This window comes from Hyperolius riggenbachi, chromosome 6, assembly GCF_040937935.1.
Source record: "Hyperolius riggenbachi isolate aHypRig1 chromosome 6, aHypRig1.pri, whole genome shotgun sequence".
NCBI lineage: Eukaryota > Metazoa > Chordata > Amphibia > Anura > Hyperoliidae > Hyperolius > Hyperolius riggenbachi.
The window spans coordinates 78525023-78551113 of NC_090651.1; the positions used below are offsets into that span (position 1 = coordinate 78525023).

The following is a 26091-nucleotide window of genomic DNA, read 5'->3' on the forward strand; positions in this document are numbered from 1 at the left end:
TTCATAGACTAGGTAGGGGTTAAAATTCATTGGGGGGGGGGGGGGGGGTGGGGGGAGTGGTTGTCTTGGAATACATGTCCCTTTAAAAAATAGAACCTACAGCAGCACTTGTTTGGACATAGAATGTATATCTTAAAACAGCAACCAGTTAAAGTGGACCTGAACACAGAACTCCCCTCTGTTTTAAAATATACACAACAGCATAATAACCTTTAAACAAAAAAATTTCTTTGTTACAGCTGATACAAATCCTGAAATAAATCTGCGCATTTACTACTTCCTGATTCATGGAAGCAGACATATTGTTTACAGCCTGTACTTTCAAATGGGCTGATCTGCCATAGGCAGTCATGACAAGGGGAGATCAAATTACAACTAGTGATTAGACACAAATGAGGGGGAATTACACAGGCTAACCTCTTTAAATACATACAGGGTGCACGTCTGTCATGTTTTCCTTGTGTCCTGTGCAAGAGTTCAGGTCCGCTTTAAGGTCCATGCAGGCCAACCTCCCTGGACAAGGTTGCAGGTGGAAAATCAACCCCAAATGGGCAGGAGGATAACTAAAATGATAGACAATACTGTCAACTTCCACAGAGATACTAGCTAACTCCAAGGTCAAGGCCCATCAGTGCCTGATACTCACTATCCATCTTGCTGAGTGACAGTGGGCTTAATTGAAGAACACCCAAGAGAACTCTATTGCTGAAAGAAAAACATAGCAATACTGGGATGTGCTAAAATGCCTATACTTAAAGCACATATGTAATCATTAAAAAAAAGTTAAATACCACTGAAGAGGGAAGCCTCCGGTAGTAGTTTGTTCAGGGAACAATGACATTTCAAGACAGAATGTACAAACAGAAGGACATGCTTTCCATTAAATGTACCCTGTATACAACCTGTGTAGCATCAGATCACTTACCTGCAAATGGCCACCTCCAGGGGAAAGGAAGTACTCCAAATATTGGGACTGCGGTAGAAACTCACCAAAGATTACCTTGTTTGGAGAGGCAAAGAGGAGCCCTGAGGTATGCCTTGGATGGGTCCTTAAAATTGCTAAGAATTAGGATTATGGCACTGCCTTTAAAACGTTCTAAAAGATTTGTATGCAGTTTTCATATCTATAAAATCAATAACGTTAATATTTTCTTCCCCCCCCCCCCCGAGTCAAGGGCTGATGTTCCATCAAATTTGCAGACTGCAGTCAGAACACAGAAATTACTTCTAGGGAGTGAATTTTTGAAATTCTGAATTTTGTAGGATTCCTATCCGTGCATTTATTTGCAGCTTATTGATGTAAATGTGAGGGACGTGCAGTTGCTGCATTGCCCTCGCCTTTGCCTAGTAGAGATATATCTTCTGGTAATCAGTGGTATGTGTATTGAGGGGACATCAGAAAATTATGCAGAGTTCCATCTTCTTCTTTTAACAAGATGTAAATGTAAAGATGTCTCTTCTTTATGCATATTTGGGCCTAATGAAGGCTGCCCCATTCCCGCCTCCTTGTCGTACTGTGCATTCTCTTCTGGCAGGCTGGGGGTTAAGTGAATTTATGTCACGGCACCTCGAAGAATCTTCCAATTAGATGTGGCTACTGTCTCTGTGTTCCTAAATGAACACGCTGAAATTTACATTTAAATTTATGGGCTGCCCAGCTAATTTGCTTGGAATTAAACTCCCAGTGTCCTGTACTGTTCTGTTCACAGCCCTGCTCGTTTCCCCACCAATGACCTATTTATAAAGGGAGAAACGGCTGTTCACTTTACTCCTATCAATGTTCTTACCTCTGGGCAAATGTTTCCCTCAAGGGCTTGTTTCTCCACATGCCAATAGAGACAGGGAAACGCACCCTAATGGAACCAGTAGGCTGCCCATCACTGTTTCCTATCACTCGCTCATGCGCAGTACGATCCTGTGCTGCCAGCCATGTTTTCTATCAGCTTGACTGGTAGCTGCTAGATTGTTAGGCTGTACAGTGGAGGCCAAAATTATTAGCCCTCCCAGGAATTATGGAACATTTTCCTAAACTTTTCCCCAGTGTTTGCAGCATTGATGAAACTTGATAGAATCAAACATTCACCAGTGTTATTTAGTAGCTTATTTTGTAAAATTAAATACATTTTTAGGCTTGCTTTATAGCAAATATAGTAAAAATGGAGTGGTAAGGATGATTATCCCCATATGAATGTTTGCTTTCAAAACACACCTACAATAATTAACAAATCGGCTATAAAAACCACATTTGTGCAGTCAATAGACTTCCTAACAACACCTGCAGTCAATTGGCTTCCTAACCACATTACTTCAGCATAAAAAGACTCCAAGGAACAGGGCACCTGTACACGAGAGTGACTACTGTTACCATGCCGAAGACAAAGGAAATCAGTCTGGAGCTCAGAAAGTAGGTAGTAGAGGCTCATGATAAAGGGGGCGGGGGGGGGGGGGGGACTACACTGCCATCTTCAAGCGATTCACAGTGCCTAGAACTGATGTACGTTGCATCATTGCCAAGTACAAGTAGGTAAATTCTGTAAGAAACAAACCTGGCTGAACTCTAGAGAGGAAAACAGTCAGAGATGTCAGCAAGGGGCCTCGGACATCTGCCAAGATGATTGTTGCTGTCATCATCACAGTGCCATACCTTAGTAGTCAGTCTCTACTTCTGCAACTAAAAGCCCGTTACATTAAAAAATGTATTTATTTTAAATTTGTTCCATGCTCTGAAGCTGCCTAGGATAAGTATCAGGCTCCATGGGAAAAGTTACTGTTTAGCCGCGTAGCCTTCTGCTTTTCAGACTACAGAGGGGGCTGGCCAAAGACAGAAGTATCTGAAAATAAATGGTAGCTTACAACTAGGGTAGACTAGCCTGCAGGGAGTGGCTGGTAAAGGGGTCCCTGACCAGGTCCATTGAAACGGTTCTACTTGATATCAGCAAAACAATTGTCTGGAGCTGAGGTTTTCAAAATAAAACAAACAAAATACAATATCATTCATTGTGTTATGGCGTCACGTTTTACCACCATCCTAATGATCTAGTGTGATGTATGGGCATCAGTTTACAGCAGCAGTTATTGACTTTTATGTTTTATTATGGTAAGACATCGCCTGCTGTGATCTAATAGGGCATATGCTGATCATTCACTGGTTGCTCCTGAATAATCAGTAATATTGCTTCCCCATGTCTCACACACAATGCAGAATGTTCCTTCTTTCTTTTCTTCCCCTCCTCACATTGTCCTCGCAGTCTCCTTGCTGCGGCCCTCCAACACAAGCAGCCATGTTTGCGCACAGCTGATTATCCGTGTAATTATTCTCGCAGTCATCAGGCCGGCCATTGCGACTTCTTATAGCGCAATATTTCTCCTCACGCTGCGCGCCACAGTCAATCACACATTTAATTTGACATTTTATTTTCATGTTGGCTTGTTCATGCAAATCTGATCTCCCTGAGGATTCTCTGCTAACCTTTCGCTTGTTTCCTAGAAACATTTCCTGCCCAGCCAATTTAAGAGGAAGCTGATTGAAATTCCTCTCTGAAGGTTACAGATAAATTCAGAAAGGCTTTTGTGATGGGAGATGGGCTTGTGCCATTCATTTGTTATCGGAGCTCTTCCTTTTTGTATTGTAATAAACCTTTTACCTTCACCTCTCCAGCATATTTTGCAATAAATAATCCTTTCAAACCTTCAGGGCAAGCGTACCACTCTCTCCTCTAGGAATCATTAAGCAGTAGATACAGCCCAGTATATATCATCTTCACATGGGCAGTGTGCCCTCTGGCATTCTGGGATTAGACTTTCAAGAAAGGAAAAAAGTCATGTGATGTTATAATCCATGGTAAAGTGCTTCAGGAGTTCTCTTTGCCAGGGTTATCGCTTAAATGCAGCGATCATTGAATTGGGCCCTCAGCTGTGGTAGAATACCAATACAGACCAATTCTGGATCAGGGCTTGGTTTCTATTGGCAGTGCCTCTCTTAGGATATCTGATGCTTCTATACGACAACAGATTTATTTAACTAATTCTACATAACTGTGATTTCTCTTCACTGGACAGCAATCTACTGAAGTACGGAAGCTTTAGGCCTGTTCACACAGGGACGCTTTTCAGAAGCCTTTCAGCGCATTGTTGACTGCCACCAATCAGTAAAGTGCTGTGACAATGTATCCATATGGGACTATTCTCATTGCAACATTTGTGATTTGTATAAATTGCAAATGCGTTACATGCAGCATTTTTGGAGCAACCGTGATGCGATTTTCGCTCCCTGAATGAGAATCTTGGAAGTGAAATCACCAGTAAAATAGCAGGAGATTGCAATAGCATTTTGCAATCCAAGTGTGAACCAGTTCTTGGAGATGACTAAGCTTTAGAAAAATGTGACCACCTTTAAAAATAGAAAATTTTTAATAATATATTATAGAAAATCAACAATTTACCATCCTTTGCTATATACTGGCGTAGTGGTTAGCACTCTTAACTTGCAGCGCTGGGTCCCCGGTTAGAAACTCAGCCAGGGCACTATGCATGGATTTTGTATGTTCTCCTCGTATCTATGGGTTTCTTCTGGGTGCTCTGGTTTCCTCCCACATTCCAAAAACATACAGATATGTTAATTAGATACCCCTAAAATTGGCCCTGGACTACAATGGATATATGACTATGGTAGGGATTAGATTGTGAGCTCCTCTGAGGAACAGTTGGTGACATAAATAGATGTACTCTAAAGTAGAGGCCTGCGCGGGTCCACTTTTTCATACCCGCACCGGCAGAACCGCTACCCGCACCCGACCCGCAGGCCCGCTACCCGACCCGCGACCCGATTTTCTTCTAAAGTGCACATTTAAAGTAAAAGTTGGGGATGCTGTAAAGTTAATAAAACCTATTTTTATACCCAAACCAAAGCTAAAGAAGGTTTACATGCTTGCTTTCGCTACTCGCAACTCGCTACCCTCACCTGACCCGCACCCGCAGCTTAAATCAATTCGGGTACCCGAACCTGACCCGCATTTTGGGTTACCCGCGGGTACCCGACCCGCTGCAGGCCTCTACTCTAAAGCACTGTGGAAGATGTCACTGCTATACAAGTAATAAATAACAAATTGTGTTTAAAGGAATACTGTAAGGGGGGTCGGGGGAAAAAGAGTTGAACTTACGTGGGGCTTCTAATGGTCCCGCGCAGCCACTCACCGATGCTCTGGTCCCCGCCTGCGGTTCACTTCTAGAATTTCCAACTTTAAAGAGAACCCGAGGTGGGAATTACTTTTACTATTGGGGCACAGAGGCTGGTTGTGCGCATTAAGACCAGCCTCTGTTGCCCCATCGTGTGTCTCCATGTCCCCCCTGCTCGCCGCTATACCCCCCGCATTGCTGGCGACACGCAGCGTGTCGCCAGCTCAATGTTTACCTTGCGCTGTCAGTCAGCGCTGCTCCCCTGCCTCCTCCGCATCGGCGCACCCGCCCGTGTCCCTTCCCTCCCGCTGATAGGAGGGAAGTGACGCGGCGGGTGGCGCCGATGCGGAGGAGGCGGGGGAGCGGCGCTGACTGACAGCGCAAGGTAAACATTGAGCTGGCGACACAGCCAGCAATGCGGGGGGTATAGCGGCGAGCAGGGGGGACATGGAGGCACACGATGGGGCAACAGAGGCTGGTCTTAGTGCGCACAACCAGCCTCTGTGCCCCAATAGTAAAAGTAATTCCCACCTCGGGTTCTCTTTAAAGTCTGAAAACCACTGCGCCACAGGCGCAGACCACACTGGGCTTGTGCAATACACTCCTGGTGACGTAAGCGAGGGCAGTGGTTTTCTGACTTAAAGGAATACTATCGATGTATGCATTTATTTTTAAATGCTGTATGTTGTAGCACACATTAGGGCAGGTACTAGGAGCAATTTGATTCCTCACACAGCTGTTCCTCTCAGCTGTAAAATCCTCCGTCAGTTTTGGCGTCCGTGTTGGATACAAAATGTATCTAATACTGAGCTCCCAGAGGGCTAGACCATGTCTCTTCACAGGGGAGTTGCTATCAACTCCTCAGTTTATAGTTTAATTATCACCTTGCTGAAAGAATCTTGTTGATATGGTGGTAAGGGGTTAAAGATTCTAGCAATGTGTGTTTATTATCTTTGCTTCTCTTGACTGATAAAGATACTAATAATGCTAATTGTAGACAGTGGTCTGCCCCTCTCAGCAGCTTGTAAAGTGGATGCAGCCAGGAGTGAATCACCTCAAGCAGGCAGCCAGTGAGTGTACACACAGACTCCTGGTATAGCTAGTTATATTCTAGCAATATTATAGCTCATTTAGTTACCTGTTACCACCTCAGATCAGCCTATTTCTCCTCATGTCTGCTGCATGCTGTGAGTGACACAGTGAAATATATTTGTGAGCTGTGTGACAGAGTAACCAAGCAGCTCAGGGTGACCCAAACTACTATGAGCTGTGTGAGAAATGAATTTTTAGGCAGGGATAGCGAGAGAGAGACCTGGGTGAATAAATAAAGTGCCCCTAGCACTAGTGGTAATGTGTACACTAATATAGATTATTTAAAAAAAAAAGTCGTTTCGATCGATGGTATTCCTTTAAGTCGCAATTCCGGAAATTAACCGGAGTTTGGGACCAGAGCATCGGTGAGTGGCTGACTGGCATAGGACGTCTGCGAGGGACCATTAGAAGCCCCGGGTAAGTTCAACTCTGCTGGCAAGTTTCCAACCTGTGGGAACAAGCCTTAGCTCTCCTCAGAATGCCTTTCACTGTCTGACTGTGCTATATTCAGTCCTAGCAATGGTCCGAATGCAATCCTTGTGCTGTTTAGAAAAGTACAACCACAGGATGTCACCAAAGGCAATTTGTTATATTCAGTATGTATAAAGCTGCCCACTAAATCACTTGGCAGGAATATGTTAAAAAAGGAACCTGAGGTTTGAGACATATGGAAGCTGCCATATTACCTGGCAGTCTTGCTGATCTTTCTGGCCTGTAGGGTCTCACACACCTGAAACAAGCATGCAGCTAATCTTGTCAGATTTGTCATAGACCTCTCATCTTCATGCTTATTCAGGGTCTGTGGCTTAAAGTATTAGAGGCAGAGGGTCAGCAGGACAGCCAGGCAATGTGCATTGTTTAAAATAAACATGTCAGCCTCCATATCCCTTACCTCGGGTTTCCTTTAAACATTCTGACCATTTAGCTATTAGGGCTAGTTCACACTAGGTCCGGAAACCTATCCTTGGCTCTGTTTTTAAAACCTGATCAAAACCAGAGCCACGGATAGCAATGTTAAAAATAGCTGCAGTCTTCACCCAAACCAAAAAACAGATCCGTCTGCGTTTGCAGGGACCCGTTTTCAAATCCTGAACGGAAAGCTGCATTTTCCTGCAACACATCTGGATCCTGATACACGGAGGGGAAGTGGTAGGCAATAGGAAAACGGATCCCCCTCTACACAGGCAGATTTGGACACACAAACAGATCTGTTTCTGTGTCACAGCCTGTGGGGAGAGAGGGGGCCGCCGTGCTGGAGGGGTATAGCAGCAATTTATAAACCCCGTCCCCGCTACCCCCCCAGCTACATGTGCAGAAATTGTTAAAATATAATGTCCACAGCGAGCGGGGAAGATTACCTTCTCTATACTTATTCCGCTCACCACGTCCCTTCCTGCAATAACGCCCTCCAAGGTATAGAGGGCACCATTGCAGGAAGTCTAGCGGTGGAAGTGGAGAGCAGGTCCTCCGCTCGCTGCAGACATTATATTTTAACAATTTGTGGGGTTGTAGCTTGGAGGGGGTAGCGGGTACGGGGGACCCAGATGGGAGGGAGAAACGACCCTGCTGCCACCCCCGTCCTGGCTGCTATACCCCTCCATCGGTTTTTTGGGACACAAAAAATGCAAACTGATCAAAAACGTATACTGCAAAAGGGCAGCATGGATCCGTTTGCGTTCAGGTTGCCAAGATCACGGACCACTGGCTCCGTCCTGCAACCGTGCCAAGTGTGGACCCAGCCTTACAGTTGAATCTGTATAAATCAAATTATTTGGGTATTTTTTATAATGCTTTCAAAGACTTTTATTTAGGGGAAATTAAATATAAAATGGCAGGAATGTTTGGGAAATTAGTGTGTTTTGCTGGTATTTATAAATCAAGGGAAAGTCTATTAGTTTGATTAGAATTTCCATTAGGTCTCTTACTACGTGTAATTCCGTGTTTTGTTTTTTTATATACAATCCGATTTTTTATTCTGATTAAAAAAATACTGCATGACACTTTTTTTTTTAATCAGAATCAAAAATCGGATCATATAAATAATCGGAATTGCATGTAGTGTGCAAGAGGCCTTATTCAGATACAGCAGGGAAACAGCTGTGACGGTTGAATACTTTGTAGCTTTTCACAGGTCTCCTGGATACAGGAAGTCTGAATTGGCGCTGTGTATTGATTGGTTGCCTTTAGTAATAAGTAGGGAAGATTATTAGTGTATGAGAGTGAAGAGAGATGTTGAGCTCATGACAGCCATTGGGGGACTGTGGATATTTAGGGGGAGAGTGATAACATAGAAGTCGTTAGAATCCTCTTTTCCCTCCAGTTTTACACTATGACCTCACGGCTCACTCATCCGTCCCAGCATTAAATATTCTGTCACTTGTGTCCTCGGGGGATCGGAGCTGAGAGCTATAGAAACCTCCCTGATTCTCCTGCCCCCTCTGCCTATCATTGGCTGCTTTCAGGCCGGGCTATTAATCTTCTTGCCATGCGTGTCCTGAAAACAATTAACTCGGTGGATAAATTAATTTACCGCTCTTTTCAATGAACGAGTTAAATCGTTATTGATACAACAACAATCCATCTAATTAAACAAACTTGCTCAGAAAACGCGAGGCAATTTATAAACAGCATTGATCGTATGTTGGTTCCTTTCAGCCTTATGGGGAGAACTGCTTTTGACATTCATAGATGAGACAGTCCTGAGGTAATGTTGTGACTAGCACAGCGCCTCCCCCCCCTCCTTGTTACTTCAGCATAGTATAAACCTCCCAGGCAGGTCCCTTATAACATTGTGTTCAATGCAAAGTGTTAAGCTGGGCCATACACTTACAGATTTCTACCCATTGTTCCATAACGATCGATTCTTTTCTGAAAAGAAACGATTCAGAAATAATTGATTCCCACCATACACTGCACATCAATTTCCAGCAGACTCCAGCAGGCAGTCTATTGAAAATCGATTGAATTGCAGAGCTGCACTGTTCAATGCAGTGCAAAGCTATAGGCCAGTTGTCCTCAAACTAAGGCCCTCAGGCCCCCTGAGGCTTTTTCACTGGCCCCCAAACACCAAATGTATAACTTATAGATGTGGCCCACTGCACCTTTAAATATCGGTGGCCCGCATATAGAATAGCATTGCTGCCACCACCCACCCACATACTGTAGAAGCCAGTGAGCAGCCATTCGCTGGCTTCCAATCAGGTTCATCAGGTGACACTGTTGTCCAACTGGACGGCAGGTTGTCACCTTGGTATACTTCACTGTCTGGTGCACAAAGACATTCTTCGGGCGCTGCATGACTGAATGGCTGCTGCTGGGAGTTCTCCTCTGGGCATGATTGAGGGGAATATATACCTAGATTCAATGTAATGATTTTCAACATCATTTTATGTATGTTCCGCCCCCCAGCTGTCTGACGTATGTTGACCTCGACCCTTGACCGAAAATGTTTGGGGATCCCAGCTATAGGCCATCAGTCTGCCGATTCTCTTGAACAGCCCCCCCCCCCCCCGCCCCAATTGTTTTACATTTCCATCCTGCTCGATCAATACTTTTAATTGATTTTTATTTGAAAGCGATTGATCCGACATTTTGGGGAATTGATACCCAGCAGATGAAACAAATCTGCAAGGAATTGAATAAGAAATGGATGAGTGTATGGCCACCTTTACCGTGGTTGTTCATTTTTAATGAATCCTTCATATTTAAACTGCATTTCTCTAAATCAACAATAAACAAAAACACAAAGTTGACAGCATGAGCAGCTTAAATCTTTATACAGGACTTAATACCAGCAAATATTAAAACTGGCTGTAAATCAAAACTAAAGTCAAAAGAAGCATAAAAGTTATTATTATTTATATAGCGCCGACATCTTCCACAGCGCTGTACAGAATATATTGTCTGTCTCCCAGAGGAGCTCACAATCTAATCCCTACCATAGTCATCGGTCTATGTATGTATTGTGTAGTGTATGTATCGCAGTCTAGCCAATCTAATGGGAAGCCAATTAACCTATTTGTATGTTTTTGGGATGTGGGAGGAAATCGAAGTGCCCGGAGGAAACCCACACAGACACGGGGAGAACATACAAACTCCCTGCAGATAGTGCCCTTGTTGGGATTTGAACCGGGAACCCAGCGCTGCAAGGCGAGAGTACTAATCGCAACGCCACCGTGCTGCCATATTTACCAATGCGCAAAAAAACTAAAATCTAGCCATGCAGTATTAATATGTCATGTTAATATGTAATTCATACTTACCTTACATTAAAAATAAGATAACATTTTAACCACTAAGCATATTAAGCTATGAAAAAAAATTATCCATCTCATTTTCCACATCTTTCTTTACTTTTTATATGCTTTAAAAAGCTACTTTTTGTAATATGTATTATTTTGTCAGTATATCGCCTTTTCTAAACTAAAGGTGATAGCAATCATTTAATATGATTGCTGCTATTTTTATTCTCTTTCCCACACACAGTTTAATGGAATAAAAAAAGTGCATAGAAGGATAATTACCTGGTTGTCAAGTTGATCTTTTGACCTGAATTATCTTGTCAGATACCTGGAACAAGTATGCAGTCAGTGAAGTCAGAGTGAATATGTACACCAAATCTGCATACTTTGAGCTTGTGAGAAAATATTAGCAGAGGAACAGCATAATTATAATCCTTCCTTACAAAAGTCAACAATGCCTTCCATGTTCTGCCTCTGAGGCATAAGTACCCATTGATTTGTCTGTAGTCCCCCTGGGCTATATCTAGCACTGATAGCACAATATGGCTTATGTGTACCATTTATTATCCTCCATGAGTCTTACGCTCGCATTGCTAATAGTAGCGCCTCTGCTGACTCCATAAGGCTGCAATCGCCAAGACACGCGCCACTGATTCTCTGGTAATTATTTCTTATCGGGATGACATCATTGTCCCTGGAGGGCATTGGGGCTTATCAGCCAGAGAATGAGTCATAGCATTACAGCGCAAAGTCTGATCACTTAATATGCGGCAGGTGTTTTCCTCGCCCCGTATTACTTGCTGTTGCCTCAGAGCTGAAGAAATGTTGGCTTGTGAAGCGTTAACAAACCAATATTGTGTGTTAGCGGTTAGAGGTGACATCATTCCCTATTGTCGCCTTTGTGTGCAGGAATGTGAAATATGCTGCTCTCATAATGCTATTTATCATGTGCTGTCCACGCTTCAGTCACCCGCTGAGAGTGAAGGACAGATTTATTACCAGGTGATATTGATTGACCCATCCGCCTGTTCTGTGCAGCTGCAGAACATAGTGGTTATAATTTCTGTGTATGCTTATACCTGACCAGAATGGAAAGATAATGTATCATCACAGTAACCAATCACAAGGGTTTACGTAAAGGTGGCCACTAACGATGCAATTTGCCGAACAATCGTTTACGAATGATCGGAAATGATTGTTTGTGACCACTATTGGACAAAAATCTCCTAACCAATCCGATCAGATTGATGGGATCGATCCAAAAATAGGATTGATTTCATTAATCTGATCAGATTGGTTAGTGGATTTTTTCTTTTTGCATTAGTGGTTGCAAACAATAATTTCCAATCGTTCGTAAAAAGATCGTTCAGCAAACTGTATTGATAGTGGCCACCGTAAGACAAGTGCAAATAATGCATGGACTATTGTGTACAGCAACCAATTTGAATCTTTGTTTCATTTTACAGTTATAATCTGGTTGTGCTGTACACATAAATCAGGTTCATTTGCTCAAGTCTCGATAAATGGGTCTCACATTGGACATCTGGAACATAATAGAATTAAAAGGACATCGGTCACAAAAAAAAAAAAATGTTTTGTCAGTACTGTGTAATATTACTATCATCACAACAATCACAAGGGAGACATTGCTTTGTTGAATATTTGCCTTTATTCTTAAAAAAAAATCTTTCCCACAGTTTTTCTGTGAAAAAAAACTATTGCTTTGGAATGAGGAACATACCATTGTCAGTCATAGCGGATTATACAACTTTTTTTTTTAATTTTTTTAATTTTTTTTGTGTGGAAGCTATGGAACATTTGTAAAGATGTTTCAACACAACAGCATCTATGCATAAATCCTATTTCACATTCTTCTAAATGCGCTGTAGCAAATGCAAGTAAAAAGTTGTGCATTCAGTTTAGGTCCCCCCTTACTGCTAATGGTACAGTCCTGAAGCCACGGTATTGAGTTTTTACACAGAAAACTTGATTGAAAGATTTAAGAGAATAGCAAATATTTTTCAAAGCAGTGTCCTTTGTGATTGTGTTAGTAATAGTGAACTGTGCTAACAATAATATTTTTTTGCGATAGATGTTCTTTATGCTACTGTTGCACTACTGTAAGTTTATTATGATTTTATCTGCAGTGTTATGTCATATTGAATGAATTTTGATGTGTTCTATTACTGTGTCGTCAGTTTCCTGTCTCCTCTTCCCTGCAGTCCTGGCCGTTCCCCAATCTCATATGATGGTGAGATTGTTATGATGAATCATGTGTACAAGGAAAGATTCCCCAAGGTAAGGCCATGTGCTTAGCACTTATTACTGCAAGTGACCAGTTATGTACTGTTTGCGTGTACTTAGGCCCATTCCTCAGACTGTTTGCAGCGCTGTGAACGCTTGTAGCCAAGTTGACAATCTTTCAGCGGCTTTCCAATAGTGAATGGAAATCGCCCTGCCATGCATTACTGAAACTTGCGTATTACAGGTGCACTTTGGTCGGTTTCATTACATTCTTTCAGATGTATGTTTTAGGGCCAGGTATTATATATGAAATCAGGCCAAGAGATGACATGCTGTGCCATGATTAGAAGATACATGTACTTTAGTTGAGAACATGTTATACAGTGTTTCAGTAGTTTGGACATTAAATTTGAATAAAATTGAATCTAATGGAAAGAAAGTTGCTCTCAATCAATGTTAAACTATTTTGTTGATTGAGCTTAGATTAGAAAAGACTAATTAGGCCAGGCTTTCTCAACCAGGGTTCCCTGGAACCTCAGGGTTCCTTGAGGACTCTACAAGGGTTCTTTGGCATTTTCCCCCATCGTGGGGGGAAGTATAATAGAGCACATTATAATAGGTAGTACTATAACAAGAAGCACTAAATTGGGGCATCAGGAGACTGTATAATGAGTGGCAGTGTAATGGGGGTAGTGAAATAAACAGCCACACATACTTTTAAAGACCATGCCTCCTGCAAAATAAATGCAGGGGTTCCTCGAGACCAAAAAATTGTTGGCAGGGGTTCCTTGAGATCCAAACGTTATTTGTAGGGTTCCTCCATGTTAGAAAGGTTGAGAAAGGCTGTGTTAGGCAGACCACGGGTATAAGATGGAGGCTCCATAGCTTTGTACTGCATTGAGCAGTAGAATAATTGCGGCCTCAGTATTAAGAGGGATATTAGATCTTTGATGCAATGTGGTCTATTATTGAGTAATGCAGTGTGATAAGATGGTAAATCATCCATTGGTCTCATTCACACTTTGTGCACTTCTATCCACTTTTTTTCAGCACATAATGTTAACAGATACGTGTTACTGAAAAAAAGGCTTGCTTCACACTTGATGGGGCAGTGACATATCTGTTTAGTTTTGACATGCAGCACAACTTCTGGCCTGTTGGGAGTGGAGAAGTGCTATTCTGCTGGAGGAGTAGATAGCGGTAATTCCTGTCGTAGGTACCCAGGATCACCTAAATATAAACAGACAGACTGGGAGCCCAATGGTGCAGTATACCGTTGGGTAGTAGGAATAATTGTAGAGCTGTATAGTTTTTACTCACAAAGGTGGCTTGCAGATCCCTGCAAGCACTGTGTAAGCCTGCAGAAAATGTACCATCCCCGCTTGATTCTCCAGGCCAGTCAGGGTACTGGATGGTTGCTCTCCTTGGAAACTTTATAGTTAAAAAAAAACAAAAAACCCTGCAAAGCTAATACCTCCTTCAGAGGTCGGACTAGATAAGAACACTGGGGTGGAGGTGCCCGAATGTAACAAAAACTTTTCTCAAATATCTGCAATTACATTCAGTATTTGAAAGGTGGTTAATTGCTCACCTCTCCAGAAGGTAAGGACGTTCAACTGGAAAAAGATATTTATTCAAAAACCAAAGTAGACGAGTTTCACAGGCACACACCCGCTTCCTCAGGTCAGTTTAAAAATTGTGCCTGTATATCTGGTACTGTGAGCTTCTTAGAGGCGCTCATATTTCTGGGGAGTGGGAGAGGGGAATACAATAATATTTGGGCAAGTGTGACCCATCCAGTTAAATAGTAGAAAAGAAGGTAGCAGATTTCGAGCGACACTCGTACTCACCTTTGATCCCATCCAAGCTAATTACAAACAATCGTTTTGGGAAATCCAAGGTGTTATCATAGCTTTATTAGAGTTTTATGTATTGACTGCACAATTTACACCGGTAAACTGCCTTTTATATAGGAGGATAAGTAATTGCCGTGTTGTGTTCTTATTGTTTCCATGGTCGTTTCCTTCAGGCCACGGCGCAGATGGAAGTGCGACTGGCGGATTTCATCAACAGCAATGCTCCAGAGAATGTTCTGCCTCTGGCAGATGGCGTCCTAAGCTTCATCCATCACCAGGTGATCGAGCTGGCTCGAGACTGCCTGGCAAAATCCAGGGATGGACTCATTACTTCCCGCTACTTCTATGAACTTCAAGAGAACCTGGAGAAGCTCATGCAGGATGTGAGTATCTGTCATTAACCAAACCTTAGAAGGTCACAACCAGTGCCTGTTTCCAGCTTCTGCACTCTGACCAGAGATAAGGGATTTCCTCCTACAATGCACATCTATTGCCATTAGGGATAAATGTTCTGATCTGTACTGCTGTTTCAAATGCTTTAGAACAGAAATCAAGTTTAAACTGATTTGCATCACAGCATGAGTGGCTAACTTACCCTGTCGCTGCCTCTGTGCACCTTTCTCCTCATTGCGTGCCAACTCTCCAGCTACTAACTCCTTTACAGTCGGAAGCAGGAAGTAGCTGGGGAGCTGAAACGCAATGAGGAGAGGCTTCAACAAGGGTGAGTTAACACATTCTCCACCTCCAGACCGGTGGCCAGTGTTGCCAAATTTACGTAGTAGAAGGGTAAACTAAGTTGACTATACTTAGCACGGATACTTTAGGTAGTCACTCATATTACATAGAAATGGTAAGATTGGACAAAAAAAGATTGGATCATCAGTGGCCGCCCTAATTGACACAGATATCAATAAAATCCAAGCCCATGTTCTCTACGCTTCTCTGAGGTCTCCCACCCAAGTGCTGTTTGCTGAGGCACTAATGCTGGGTACACACGATACATTTTCTGCTTGATTTTCCACCCAATCGTTTTTTCCGCTCGATTCTCTTATCTTCTGCTCGTTTTTATTTTTTTCCATTCACTTCTATGATCTATGAACTTCTAATATCGGACATGTCGGGAATTGTCTATCGAATCCATCTGTTGAGCGGAAAAACGTATTGTGTGTATCCAGCATTATACTACAAAGAAACAGTGACAGGCAGCTTCAGAACCCCTCCTGAGCCCCAAGTGCAGCTATTAACTTTGCTGGGTAGACTTATACTTCAGTCAATAAAAAATCCAGCTTAAAGTAGAAACTCCAACCAAGAATTGAACTTTATCCCAATCAGTAGCTGATACCCCCTTTTACATGAGAAATAGAATGATTTTCACAAACAGACCATCAGGGGGCGCTGTGTGACTAATTTTGTGCTGAAACCCCTCCCACAAGAGGCTCTGAATACCACGGTACTCTGGGCAAACTGCCACAATGTAACAATGTTCACAGACAGGAAATGGCTGTTTAAAGCTGTCTGTAACAGCCAGAGCAGCTAGAAACAGCTACATAACTTGCCCACAGTAACAATGTCACCATGTAATACATGTCAGAATGTGAATCTGGGAGAGGAAAGATTTTACAATGAGCAAACACAGCAGTGGTGCCTGGGAGACATCTCGAGCTCACTCCAACCTGAATTATCGCAAATTCTTTCTGTTTTAGGAAAGCAAACTTTTGTTTTTCTTAACATCTTAGTAAGGGGGCTTTTAGGACCATTGTAGTCCCTTACACACCCCAATGAGTTCTGGGTCACCATGAGCTTGCTGGTTAGTCTGTGCCTCTCGGATTTACAAGCCCTACTCCATAGAGCCAAATTAATCCATGCCATGCACTGATGAGGATCAAACAATCCGAAACAGTCTGTATGCATGTTGGATTATTATGGCTCTGTACATATTAACAAGCTGACACATCATTGCATTCCAGCGGTTCTGGAGGTGTGTTTAGCTTCTAAGGGTACAATGGTTAATTTGCATATATTCAGCAGTGGTGCCTGGGAGACATCTTGAGCTCACTCCAACCTGAATTATCGCAAATTCTTTCTGTTTTAGGAAAGCAAACTTTTGTTTTTCTTGACTAAATCATTTATACATAATTATTGTAAAAATGAAGCACTTTTTTTTATTAAATTATTTTCATTGGAGTTCCTCTTTAAGAGGGTTGAATATTGGAATCAACTTATATACGAGGTAGACTTGTATTTGAGTATATACGGTACCTGAAAATTAAAACATGACTCTTTTCTTTGCTACTAATGTTCTATTATCCATACTACACATACAATCAGATAATGATTTTTTTTTTCCTGCTTCTGTGTCACTTTAAAGGACAACTGAAGTGAGAACAATATGGAGGCTTCCAAATGTATTTCCTTTTAAACAATACCAGTTGCCTAGCAGCCCTACTGATCTATTTGGCTGCAGTATTGTCTGAATCACACACCAGAAACAACCATGCAGCTAATCTTGTCAGATCTGGTAATGTCAGAAACACCCGAATTGCTGCATGCTTGTTCAGGGGCTATGGTTAAATATATTCGAGAAAGAGGATCTACAGGACAGCCAACTGGTATTGTTTAAAAGGAAATAAAAATGGAAGCCTCCATATACCTCTCTCTTCAGTTGTCCTTTAAGAGAATCTGTCCATCTACTGAAATACTGTAGTGTAAACCTAGAATGAAGAAGAGACTTTTAGTGATGAAAAGTGTTGCATCTATCTTTTTCACGTCTGCATGATGTTGCACTGGAGTAGATTTTGAATACAAATATCTTTTGCAATTTATACCTTTTAAATGTTTTGTTCTTCAAAAGTTATCAACCATTTATGCAACCATTTATATTCACTTAGCTGCCTGTTCAGTCTGCTCTCCGAAAACAACCCTGGTAAGGAGACTGGCCTGTACAAATCCATGATTGACGGCTCTACAGCAATAACAGAATGGGTGGGCTCTGCCAGGATTACAGAGCTTACTGTTAAAGTAGATCCGAGATAAACTTTTACACATTGCATAATTGTGTTCCTTTCATATAGTTTATAGGGCATTCCTCAAGCCAAATACTTTTTTTGTTTCGTTTTGATACTCTAATTCCCTATAAACTAAACAAGCCACCCCCACAGTTTTTCAGAGAGCCTTGGCACTCAGTCCCAGGTAGCAGGGGCTTATGGGAGCACAGTCTAGGCAGGGGGAGGGTGAGGTGTTACTAGCCATTGATTTTAGAGGCAGAGGGGAGGAGGGAGGAGGAGAGGGAACTGAATTTACACACAGGCAAGCTGATAGCATCTCCAGCTCTCAGCCTGTGACAATGTGACAAACAGAACATAGCTGCCCTCATTGTATCATAGGAATAAATATTCATAAACTGTTGAAGCTGTTTGCAGCTAGATTTTGTAATGGTCGGCCGACCGTGACGTCACAGATAACACTAACTCCTGCCCTACAGAGTAAGGGAAGGACAGGCGGATGGTCTAAAGCCGAGCCGGGTCATACACAGGAAATCGGGCAGAGGTGAGGAGGATGAGACAAGAGAATAGTCTAATTACAAGCCGGGTCAAACACAGGTATCAGGTACTGATTTGTGGGATGAGACAGGAGAATGGTCTAATGCAAGCCGGGTCAAACACAGGTATCAGGCACTAGGACTGAGTCACAGCAGCCAGGAGCTGATGATGTATTAGCAGCTACGCTGTAACTCAGAGATCAACAGACACTTTGCTAAGAACAATGTTCAGGAGCAAACTTACTCTAGCCTACATGCGGCAAACTACACGCTATAACAGGCGTGCAGCCGTGTACCGGAAATGCCTTTATAGCCTCTCTACGCGTCACTTCCGGTACGCCTGCCGCCTGTTCGCATAGGCTGGACGCGTACCTTGACGCGTACGTCTCGTCGCGTCACTTCCGGTACGCCTGCCCGCATTGGCCGGACGCGTACTCTGGCGCGTACGTCCCGTGCGTCCTCTGGAACGCACGCCCCCACCAGCGGCCGCTGGAGGAGACGCCGTGGAACGCAAGCCGGAAGCGTCCGGCTCGTCGCAGGCACGGGGATCAGGTTGTATTATTACAGATATGCTGTGTAAACTAAACTTTGGATAACATATATAGACAAGTTACTTGTTATAGCTAGTTTTTCATCTCGATCCGCTTTAACATAGTTGGAGTAGGGGAAGTTTTACTGCAGGTCTGTTTCCAGCTCAGGAAACTGCACATTAACCACCCTGGCGTTCTGATAAGATCGCCAGGGAGGCTGCGGGAGGTTTTTTTTTTAATAAAAAAAAAACTATTTCATGCAGCCAACTGAAAGTTGGCTGCATGAAAGCCCACTAGAGGGCGCTCCGGAGGCGTTCTTCCGATCGCCTCCGGCGCCCAGAATAAACAAGGAAGGCCGCAATGAGCGGCCTTCCTTGTTTTGCTTAGATCGTCGCCATAGCGACGAGCGGAGTGACGTCATGGACGTCGGAACTTTTTGTTCCGGCTACGCTGGGCTCAGGCGGCTGGGGGGACCCTCTTTCGCCGCTGCTCGCGGCGGATCGCCGCAGAGCGGCGGCGATAAGGCAGCACACGCGGCTGGCAAAGTGCCGGCTGCGTGTGCTGCTCTTTATTTGAAGAAAATCGGCCCAGCAGGGCCTGAGCGGCAGCCTCCGGCGGTGATGGACGAGCTGAGCTCGTCCATACCGCCAGGCTGGTTAAACAAAGTATCAAAGCGTTTTGTAAAAAATGAATTGCCAGGTATCTTGACCTTGGAGGAACATAAAGCATCAAGAGGTTTTCAGACTGCAGACTTTAAAGTGAACCTCTGGACTAAAAATCTACTCAGCAGAACTGAAAAGGCTTGGTGTTTCTTTAACAGTTTCACAGCATCAGAACTTTGTTTTCCTTCCCAAAGCATCATTTTTAGCTGCATTTTTAGCTATGCTCCATCCATCAAAGAAAACTGCCCGGGCTTTTTTTCCCTGATGCTGTGCAAAGCATGCTGGGATTTCCTATGTCTGTGGTCACGTTGCCTAGCAGCTGGGAGGGGTGATCAGCTCACAGGACAGTGTGGAACTGTCTCATGCTCCCTGTCACCTCCTTTTAACCAAAAAGATGGCTACCCTCATGAAATCAAACATTTGCCTGTTTTTATAAAACAGGGTGGGTAAGAGATTATATTACCTATCTTAATTAACATAACTAATGTAACTTAATGACAGTATGTTTGTTTTGGCTGAAGTTCCTCTTTAAGCCTCATCTACACGGTACAATTTTCCGTCAGATACACAGATCGATTATATAATTTCCAACTGGTCCAATTGGTTTGCAATAGATTTTGGGTACTTATGAATGCAAAAACTATCGCAAAATATATCAGAAACAATTTGGCCGTCTACACACGATGCAATTTATTATCAGATCACTAGTTGATCTGATGGAAAATTGTACCCACGAGGCTTTAAAGGACAACTGAAGTGAGAAGAATTTAGAGGCTTATTTACTTCCTTTTAAACAATACCAGTTGCCTGGCAGCCCTGCTGACCTATTTGGCTGCAGTAGTGTCCAAATCACACCAGAAACAAGCATGAGGCTAATCTTGTCAGATCTGACAATAATGTCAGAAACACCTGATCTGCTGCATGCCTGTTCAGGGTCTATGGCTAAAATTATTAGAGGCAGAAGATCATCAGGTTAGTCAGCCAACTGGTATTTCTTAAAAGGAAATAAATATGGCAGCCTCCATATTCCTCTTGTTACGGTTGTACCAAAGAGTTATGCATCAGAAGACCGCGGCCCTGGGAGGGATTTGGAAGGAACAGACTCAGCAGGTAACTAACTTTTATAGGAGAAGATATACAATGAAAGTATGTTAGACTGAATAGGCTCCAGGGCTGTGGAGTTGGAGCAATTTTGGGTACCTGGAGTCGGTGGTTTTCGTAAACGGAGGTGTTGGAGGATTTTTGTACCGACTGCACAGCCCTGATAGGCTCTTTAAGCAAAGAAATCTTCGTTTCTTTACATGTTTTCATTACTCCCAGCTCTTGGTGTGTATGCATTTCCTGTCATCCTACAGTCCTGGCTTCCTGCCTACTCTCAGCCTGAATAATGAAGAGCTCAGCTGGTCAGAGCTGCTTCACAAATTGCTCATGTTTAATGATATCACAGCCAGTGACAGCGCCTGGAGCATCCAATACACAGTGCATCACCCAGGATTGTGTTCATGCAGCTGCTGTCAGTCTTTTTGTGTGAATACAATCGAAAGAATACATCAAAACTTTTTAAGCTGAGTGAAATTCTGCTTGGCTTTAACACAGACTTGTAGCAAAGATCTGAGGAATAATTTTCTTGTAATAGCAAGGCTATATAGTATGCAGGTTTTCCAGCTAACCTCAAAAATATTAGTAATTATTATTATTAACTAATATCTGCATATCTAAAATAAGCTTCTCTTCGGTTTCTGACAGTTTATCATTTAAAAGGGTGATCAGGCATGGCAGGAAAAAAGGATTGATAATTGCATCATACTTAAAGACAAACAAAAAAAAAATGAGTTTTACTCACCTGGGGCTTCCAATAGCCCCCTGCATCTGTCCGGTGCCCTCGCCGTCTCCCTCCGATCCTCCTGGCCCCGCCGGCAGCCACTTCCTGTTTCGGTGACAGGAGCTGACAGGCTGGGGACACGAGTGATTCTTCGCGTTCCTGGCTACAATAGCGCCATCTATGCTGCTATAGCATATATCATATACCATATAGCAGCATAGAGGGTGCTAATGTGTCTGGGAATGCGAAGAATCACTCGCGTCCCCAGCCTGTCAGTTCCTGTCACCGGAACAGGAAGTGACTGCCGGCGGGGCCAGGAGGGTTGGAGGGAGACGGCGAGGGCACCGGACAGCTGCAGGGGGCTATTGGAAGCCCCAGGTGAGTAAAACTCATTTTTTTTGTTTGACTTAAGTGTCCCTTTAATCAAACTTCTGTTGAAATATGATCAAGATCAAGTGGGACAAGTTGGCACAGGATGATGACTACTCCCTGATTGGTTTCCGATTGAGAAGTGATCAATCACTTGCTTGTTTTCAGTCAGTGTACACTACTACTTGCCTTTGGTCATTGTAGCCACAGTACAGCGTTGTATACATGTACAAGGCATGTCTCCCTTCGGGGATCGGTATCCAATCGCTTGAGAGATACTGCAGGGTGGACATGTCGCTGGCCTGCATGCTAGTGAAGTGTTCTGTTGCTATTAGGGGGGCAGAGGACCGATGGAGCAGCACACAAGTGCAGTCACGCAGGGGCCGGGGTGAGTAGGTAGAACAATGCTGTCATTCAGCGATCAGCCAAATGGCTGGCTGTGGCATCGGGGGCCGCTGTACTCACATCAGATTTGCGGCAGAAGTGCCCGTTGACCGCTTTAGTGTAGCTTATCAACGATGGTATGAAGGGTATTGGTGGTGTTGACCTAAATCTTTCACTTTTCTGTTTTAGCAATTTTGGAAGGTACATTAGTACATTAGTTATGGCCAGCTGTTGGGCAAAGTATTACATGAATGTAGGTGGGCCTTTAGTACTTGTCAGACAGCTCAGCTGGCCATGGCAATAAGAGTTGGATTGGGTAAAAAACACCTGCCTACTTCTCTGTTAGCTGTCACTGCATAGTGGGATTGCACTGCATTAAGAGTTCATTCACATGTGGAGGCAGTCCATCCATGTGGAGGCAAGGAAGTTGGATTAAGAAACATACACCTTAAGGTACCCATGAACTATCAAATATTAGGGAACGATTGAAAATCATCGATTGGCGGAATAAACTGAATTGAAAACCGACAATTTTGATTATTTAACATAGAAGTGATGTGCTATCTTTAATCCGTTGATGGTAGGATAGTTTTCTTGTCGTTTGGCATAATGAACATTCTCCAATCTGATTCCAGGTATCGAATTAGTAGGTCGATCGTTTGTTAGAATTGGACAGTTAATGGCCACTTTTATAATAACTTTTAATTGTATATGCAATAACGAAACAGTTATGGTTAGCATACACACACGGGTATACATTGTAAACAACCATGCTTCTTTTGGCCACTTAAAAAATAATCTGAAATTTACTGGCATTTTTTGCCAACTTGGATCACCCAAGGATCACTTTGGTCACATGAGAGGAGGGGATGATGATGATGATGATGCGGACATAGTCTCCAGGTCAGGCATGCAATTCACAACCTACACGTTGCCAATTAATCCAAATATACTATCATAGTCTGTTAAAGAAACGGGAGGCTTAGATAGAGCTTTAAAGTAACACAAAATTCCATGCTTTGGTCCCTTTAAGGAAATCTGCCACAAACCCAGACAATAAATTTTGTATGAAGAGATGCATAGGCACAATGTATCTGCCTTGAAATATGCATGTATGAATGCTCAGTATTTCCTGATAATATAAGCTGCTGAAACTTGAGGAAGATGAAAGGAAAATGAGCTGATCTCCACGTCTTTCCTCATGGCCAGTCAAGGTTACCAATAAGGGGACTTGGAAAATCATTTTCCAAACCACCATGAAATCATTAGGCTTAAAGGATATATCCGGGAAAGTTTTACTCACCTGGCCCCTAGGAGTCTGTTAGGTCCCATGGCGCGGTTCTCCTCTAAGGCAGGCTTCCGCTCTCCCCTCCAGAAGATCACAACCCACAGCCGGAGATCACGAGAAGAGCGCATGCAAGGAAGATCCCAGCTGTGGGTCACGATCTTCCGGAGGGGAGAGCAGAGGCCTGCCTCGGAGAGGAACAGCGATGTGGGAGATAACGGATTTCTAGGGGCTGGAAGAAACCTCAGGTGAGTAAAAAAAATGTTTTAAAGAAATTCCCGGATGTATCCTTTAAAGCAGTGTTTCTCAATGTTTTATTGGTATGTACCCCTTTTAAAACCCTGTACTCACCAAGTACCCCTCGCATAGTAAACATTATCACAAGTACCCCTTGACAAATATATATTTAATTGTCGTACATAATAATTGGTTCTAAACAATTTCCAAGCATTAACTATAGCTTTTAATTAGCTAAAATACTAATTTGGTGGTGTTTAACTAAGATTTATGAATTTCTAAAACTCTAAATTTATTCTTGTTTAAGTATATCAAGGCCGAGTACCACCTGGAACCATCAGAAGTACCCCCTGGGGTACGCGTACCACACGTTGAGAACCTAGGCTTTAAAGAACCACTGTAGCAAAAAAAAATGCAAAATTTTAACCTTCCTGGCGGTAACCCCGTAACGTGGTTCAGGGTAAGCCGCGCAGAAGGATTTCTCAGGCCCTGCCGGGCCGATTTGCATAATTTTTTTTTTTTTTTGCCACACGCAGCTAGCACTTTGCTAGCTGCGTGTGCCCACCGATCGCTGCCGCTCCACGCCGATTCACCGCAGGAGGGTTAAATGCATGCATACATACATACATGTAAAATGCACTATGAATTTTTTGCTATGTTGCGGTCACAAAAGGAAGTAAAAAATGTGACCATTCAGAGTTTTTTGACTAGCTGATCGCCTTATGGGGATACTCAGTATGACCTCTGTCGTTTACAAAAGCATTGGAAAGGTTTATACAAATATACAAAGTTTTCAGCCAACTTTCCTGCTTATTTGCATTTTGCAATTGAGCTTATTTGCATTATTTTGGCAGTTGAACTGAGCAACTGCTGGGTTCAATAAGAAAATTTGTAAATGAGGTTATTGAGTATACCCCATGAGTAGATGGAATACTCCAAAACCTGACAGATCTGTCACTTTTACAACCTACTGTAAGTGACCGTGTATATTTTTATATGCAGGTATTTTTACCATTTTTCCACGATATTGGTTCTTTAATCCTGCTGATAACTCACTGAATATTTGTTTTGTAGCAGCTGGTGCTAGAATCCATTATTTAGGAATTGGGCTTGAAAGCACACACAGGTGTGATGTTAGCAGGTAGGATTATAAAGGTTCTGGGGTACTCATAAATATTTATGTTGGCTTTTTTGTAGATAATAGGTAGACGTGGGACATTGCAGCCTTTAGGGCCGGTTCACACTGAAACTGCAAATCGCGATCATGATTGTGTCACAATTTGCAGCTATCAGCAAAGTGCTCAAGTGTGAACCAGCCCTCAGTGAATTAGAGAAATCTGCCAAAGTTTATGATCTTGCATTCCAGTGCTATCATAAGACTGCATCCTCTGTCCTCAGTGCAGTTCCTGGCGGATTTGGCTTAAAAATCGCTTGACCTGAGGGATATGGAGACTGCCATATTTATTTCTTTTTAAGCAATATCAGTTGCCTGGTGTCCTGCTGATCGTTTATGCATCAGTCGTGTCTGAATCACACAACTAGAACAAGCATGTGGCAAATCAAGTCAACTTTAGTCAAACATTTGATCTGCACGCTTGTTCAGGGTCTATGGTTATGATGCCGAGAATTAGCAGAACAGCCATGCAATTTGCAATGTGTAAACTTTACACATAAAAGGAAATGTAGCAGTCTCCACGTACCTCTTACTTCTGGTGTACTTTAATGTGAACTTTAACCAATGAGATTTACTAACCTGGGGCTTCGACCAGCCCCGCGCAGCCGTCCTGTGCCCGCGCCCGTCCTCTAAGATCTTCAGTTCTCCCGCCACGGCTAAGTTTCATTCTTCACAACCTGGAAGAAGGCGGGGCCACACTGCACCTTCGTAGCCCTAGCCATGTGTAGTTTAGCTTGCATTCCCATCTGCATGCATCGAACTCTATGGCGGATGAGAATGCGAGCTAAACTACGCATGGTTAGGGCCGCGCAGGTGCAGTGGCCCCACCTCCTTCCAGTTGGTGAAGAACGAAACTTAGCCGCGTGGGCACAGGACTGCTGCGGGGGCCTGGTCGAAGTCCCAGGTAAGTAAATCTCATTGTTTTAGGTACACTTAAAGGAGAGCCTGGGCTGAAGCTCTGGTTCAGAGAACACATGCTTAAAGTAAACCTGAGTTGATGGAAATGTAAAAGTTTTATACATACCTGGTGCTTCCTCCAGCCCTATTCGGCCTGATCAGTGCCTCGTCATCTCCCTCCATTGCTTCATTCCTCCACTATGGCTCCCAGTAACTTCAGGAGCCGGTGTTTACTGCGCATGCGCGGTCGCCGTGCTCCCATTGCCAGTAGCATTCTGTGCCTGCGCAGTACTACTGTGTAGGCGCAGAATGCTCCCAGCCACGGGAGCACGATAGGGGAGTGTGTGCGCCTGCGCCAGGAGGCGGAGTACAGCGGCCAAGGAATGATCAAGCTGAAGGTGGCTGGAGGAAGCACCAGGTATGTATAAAACTTTTCCATTCCATCATCTCAGGCACACTTTATGAGAGGGCAGTCTCTGGATCCTAAAGAGGCTCCCCTCGCTGTCCTCCGGTCCCCCATTCCCGCTCACGGATCCTCCAGCTGATCGGGGCCCACGCTCCTCTTCTGGCTGCAGGCTCAGCCTT

At 43.4% G+C, this 26091-nt stretch overlaps 1 protein-coding gene across 16 annotated transcripts in view; it reads left to right on the forward strand.

Annotated features, from left to right (window-relative positions):
• MAST2 (microtubule associated serine/threonine kinase 2) overlaps positions 1-26091 on the forward strand; it is a 292830-nt gene that overhangs the window by 195681 nt on the left and 71058 nt on the right. For 9 of the 16 annotated variants that reach the window (XM_068239556.1, XM_068239565.1, XM_068239557.1 and 6 more), the window contains 2 exons: positions 12707-12806; positions 14782-14991. In XM_068239556.1, coding sequence (XP_068095657.1) covers positions 12707-12806; positions 14782-14991 — 310 coding nt within the window. The remainder of the gene's footprint in view (positions 1-12706; positions 12807-14781; positions 14992-26091) is intronic. The other 7 variants (XM_068239559.1, XM_068239560.1, XM_068239561.1 and 4 more) reach the window with 1 other exon arrangement.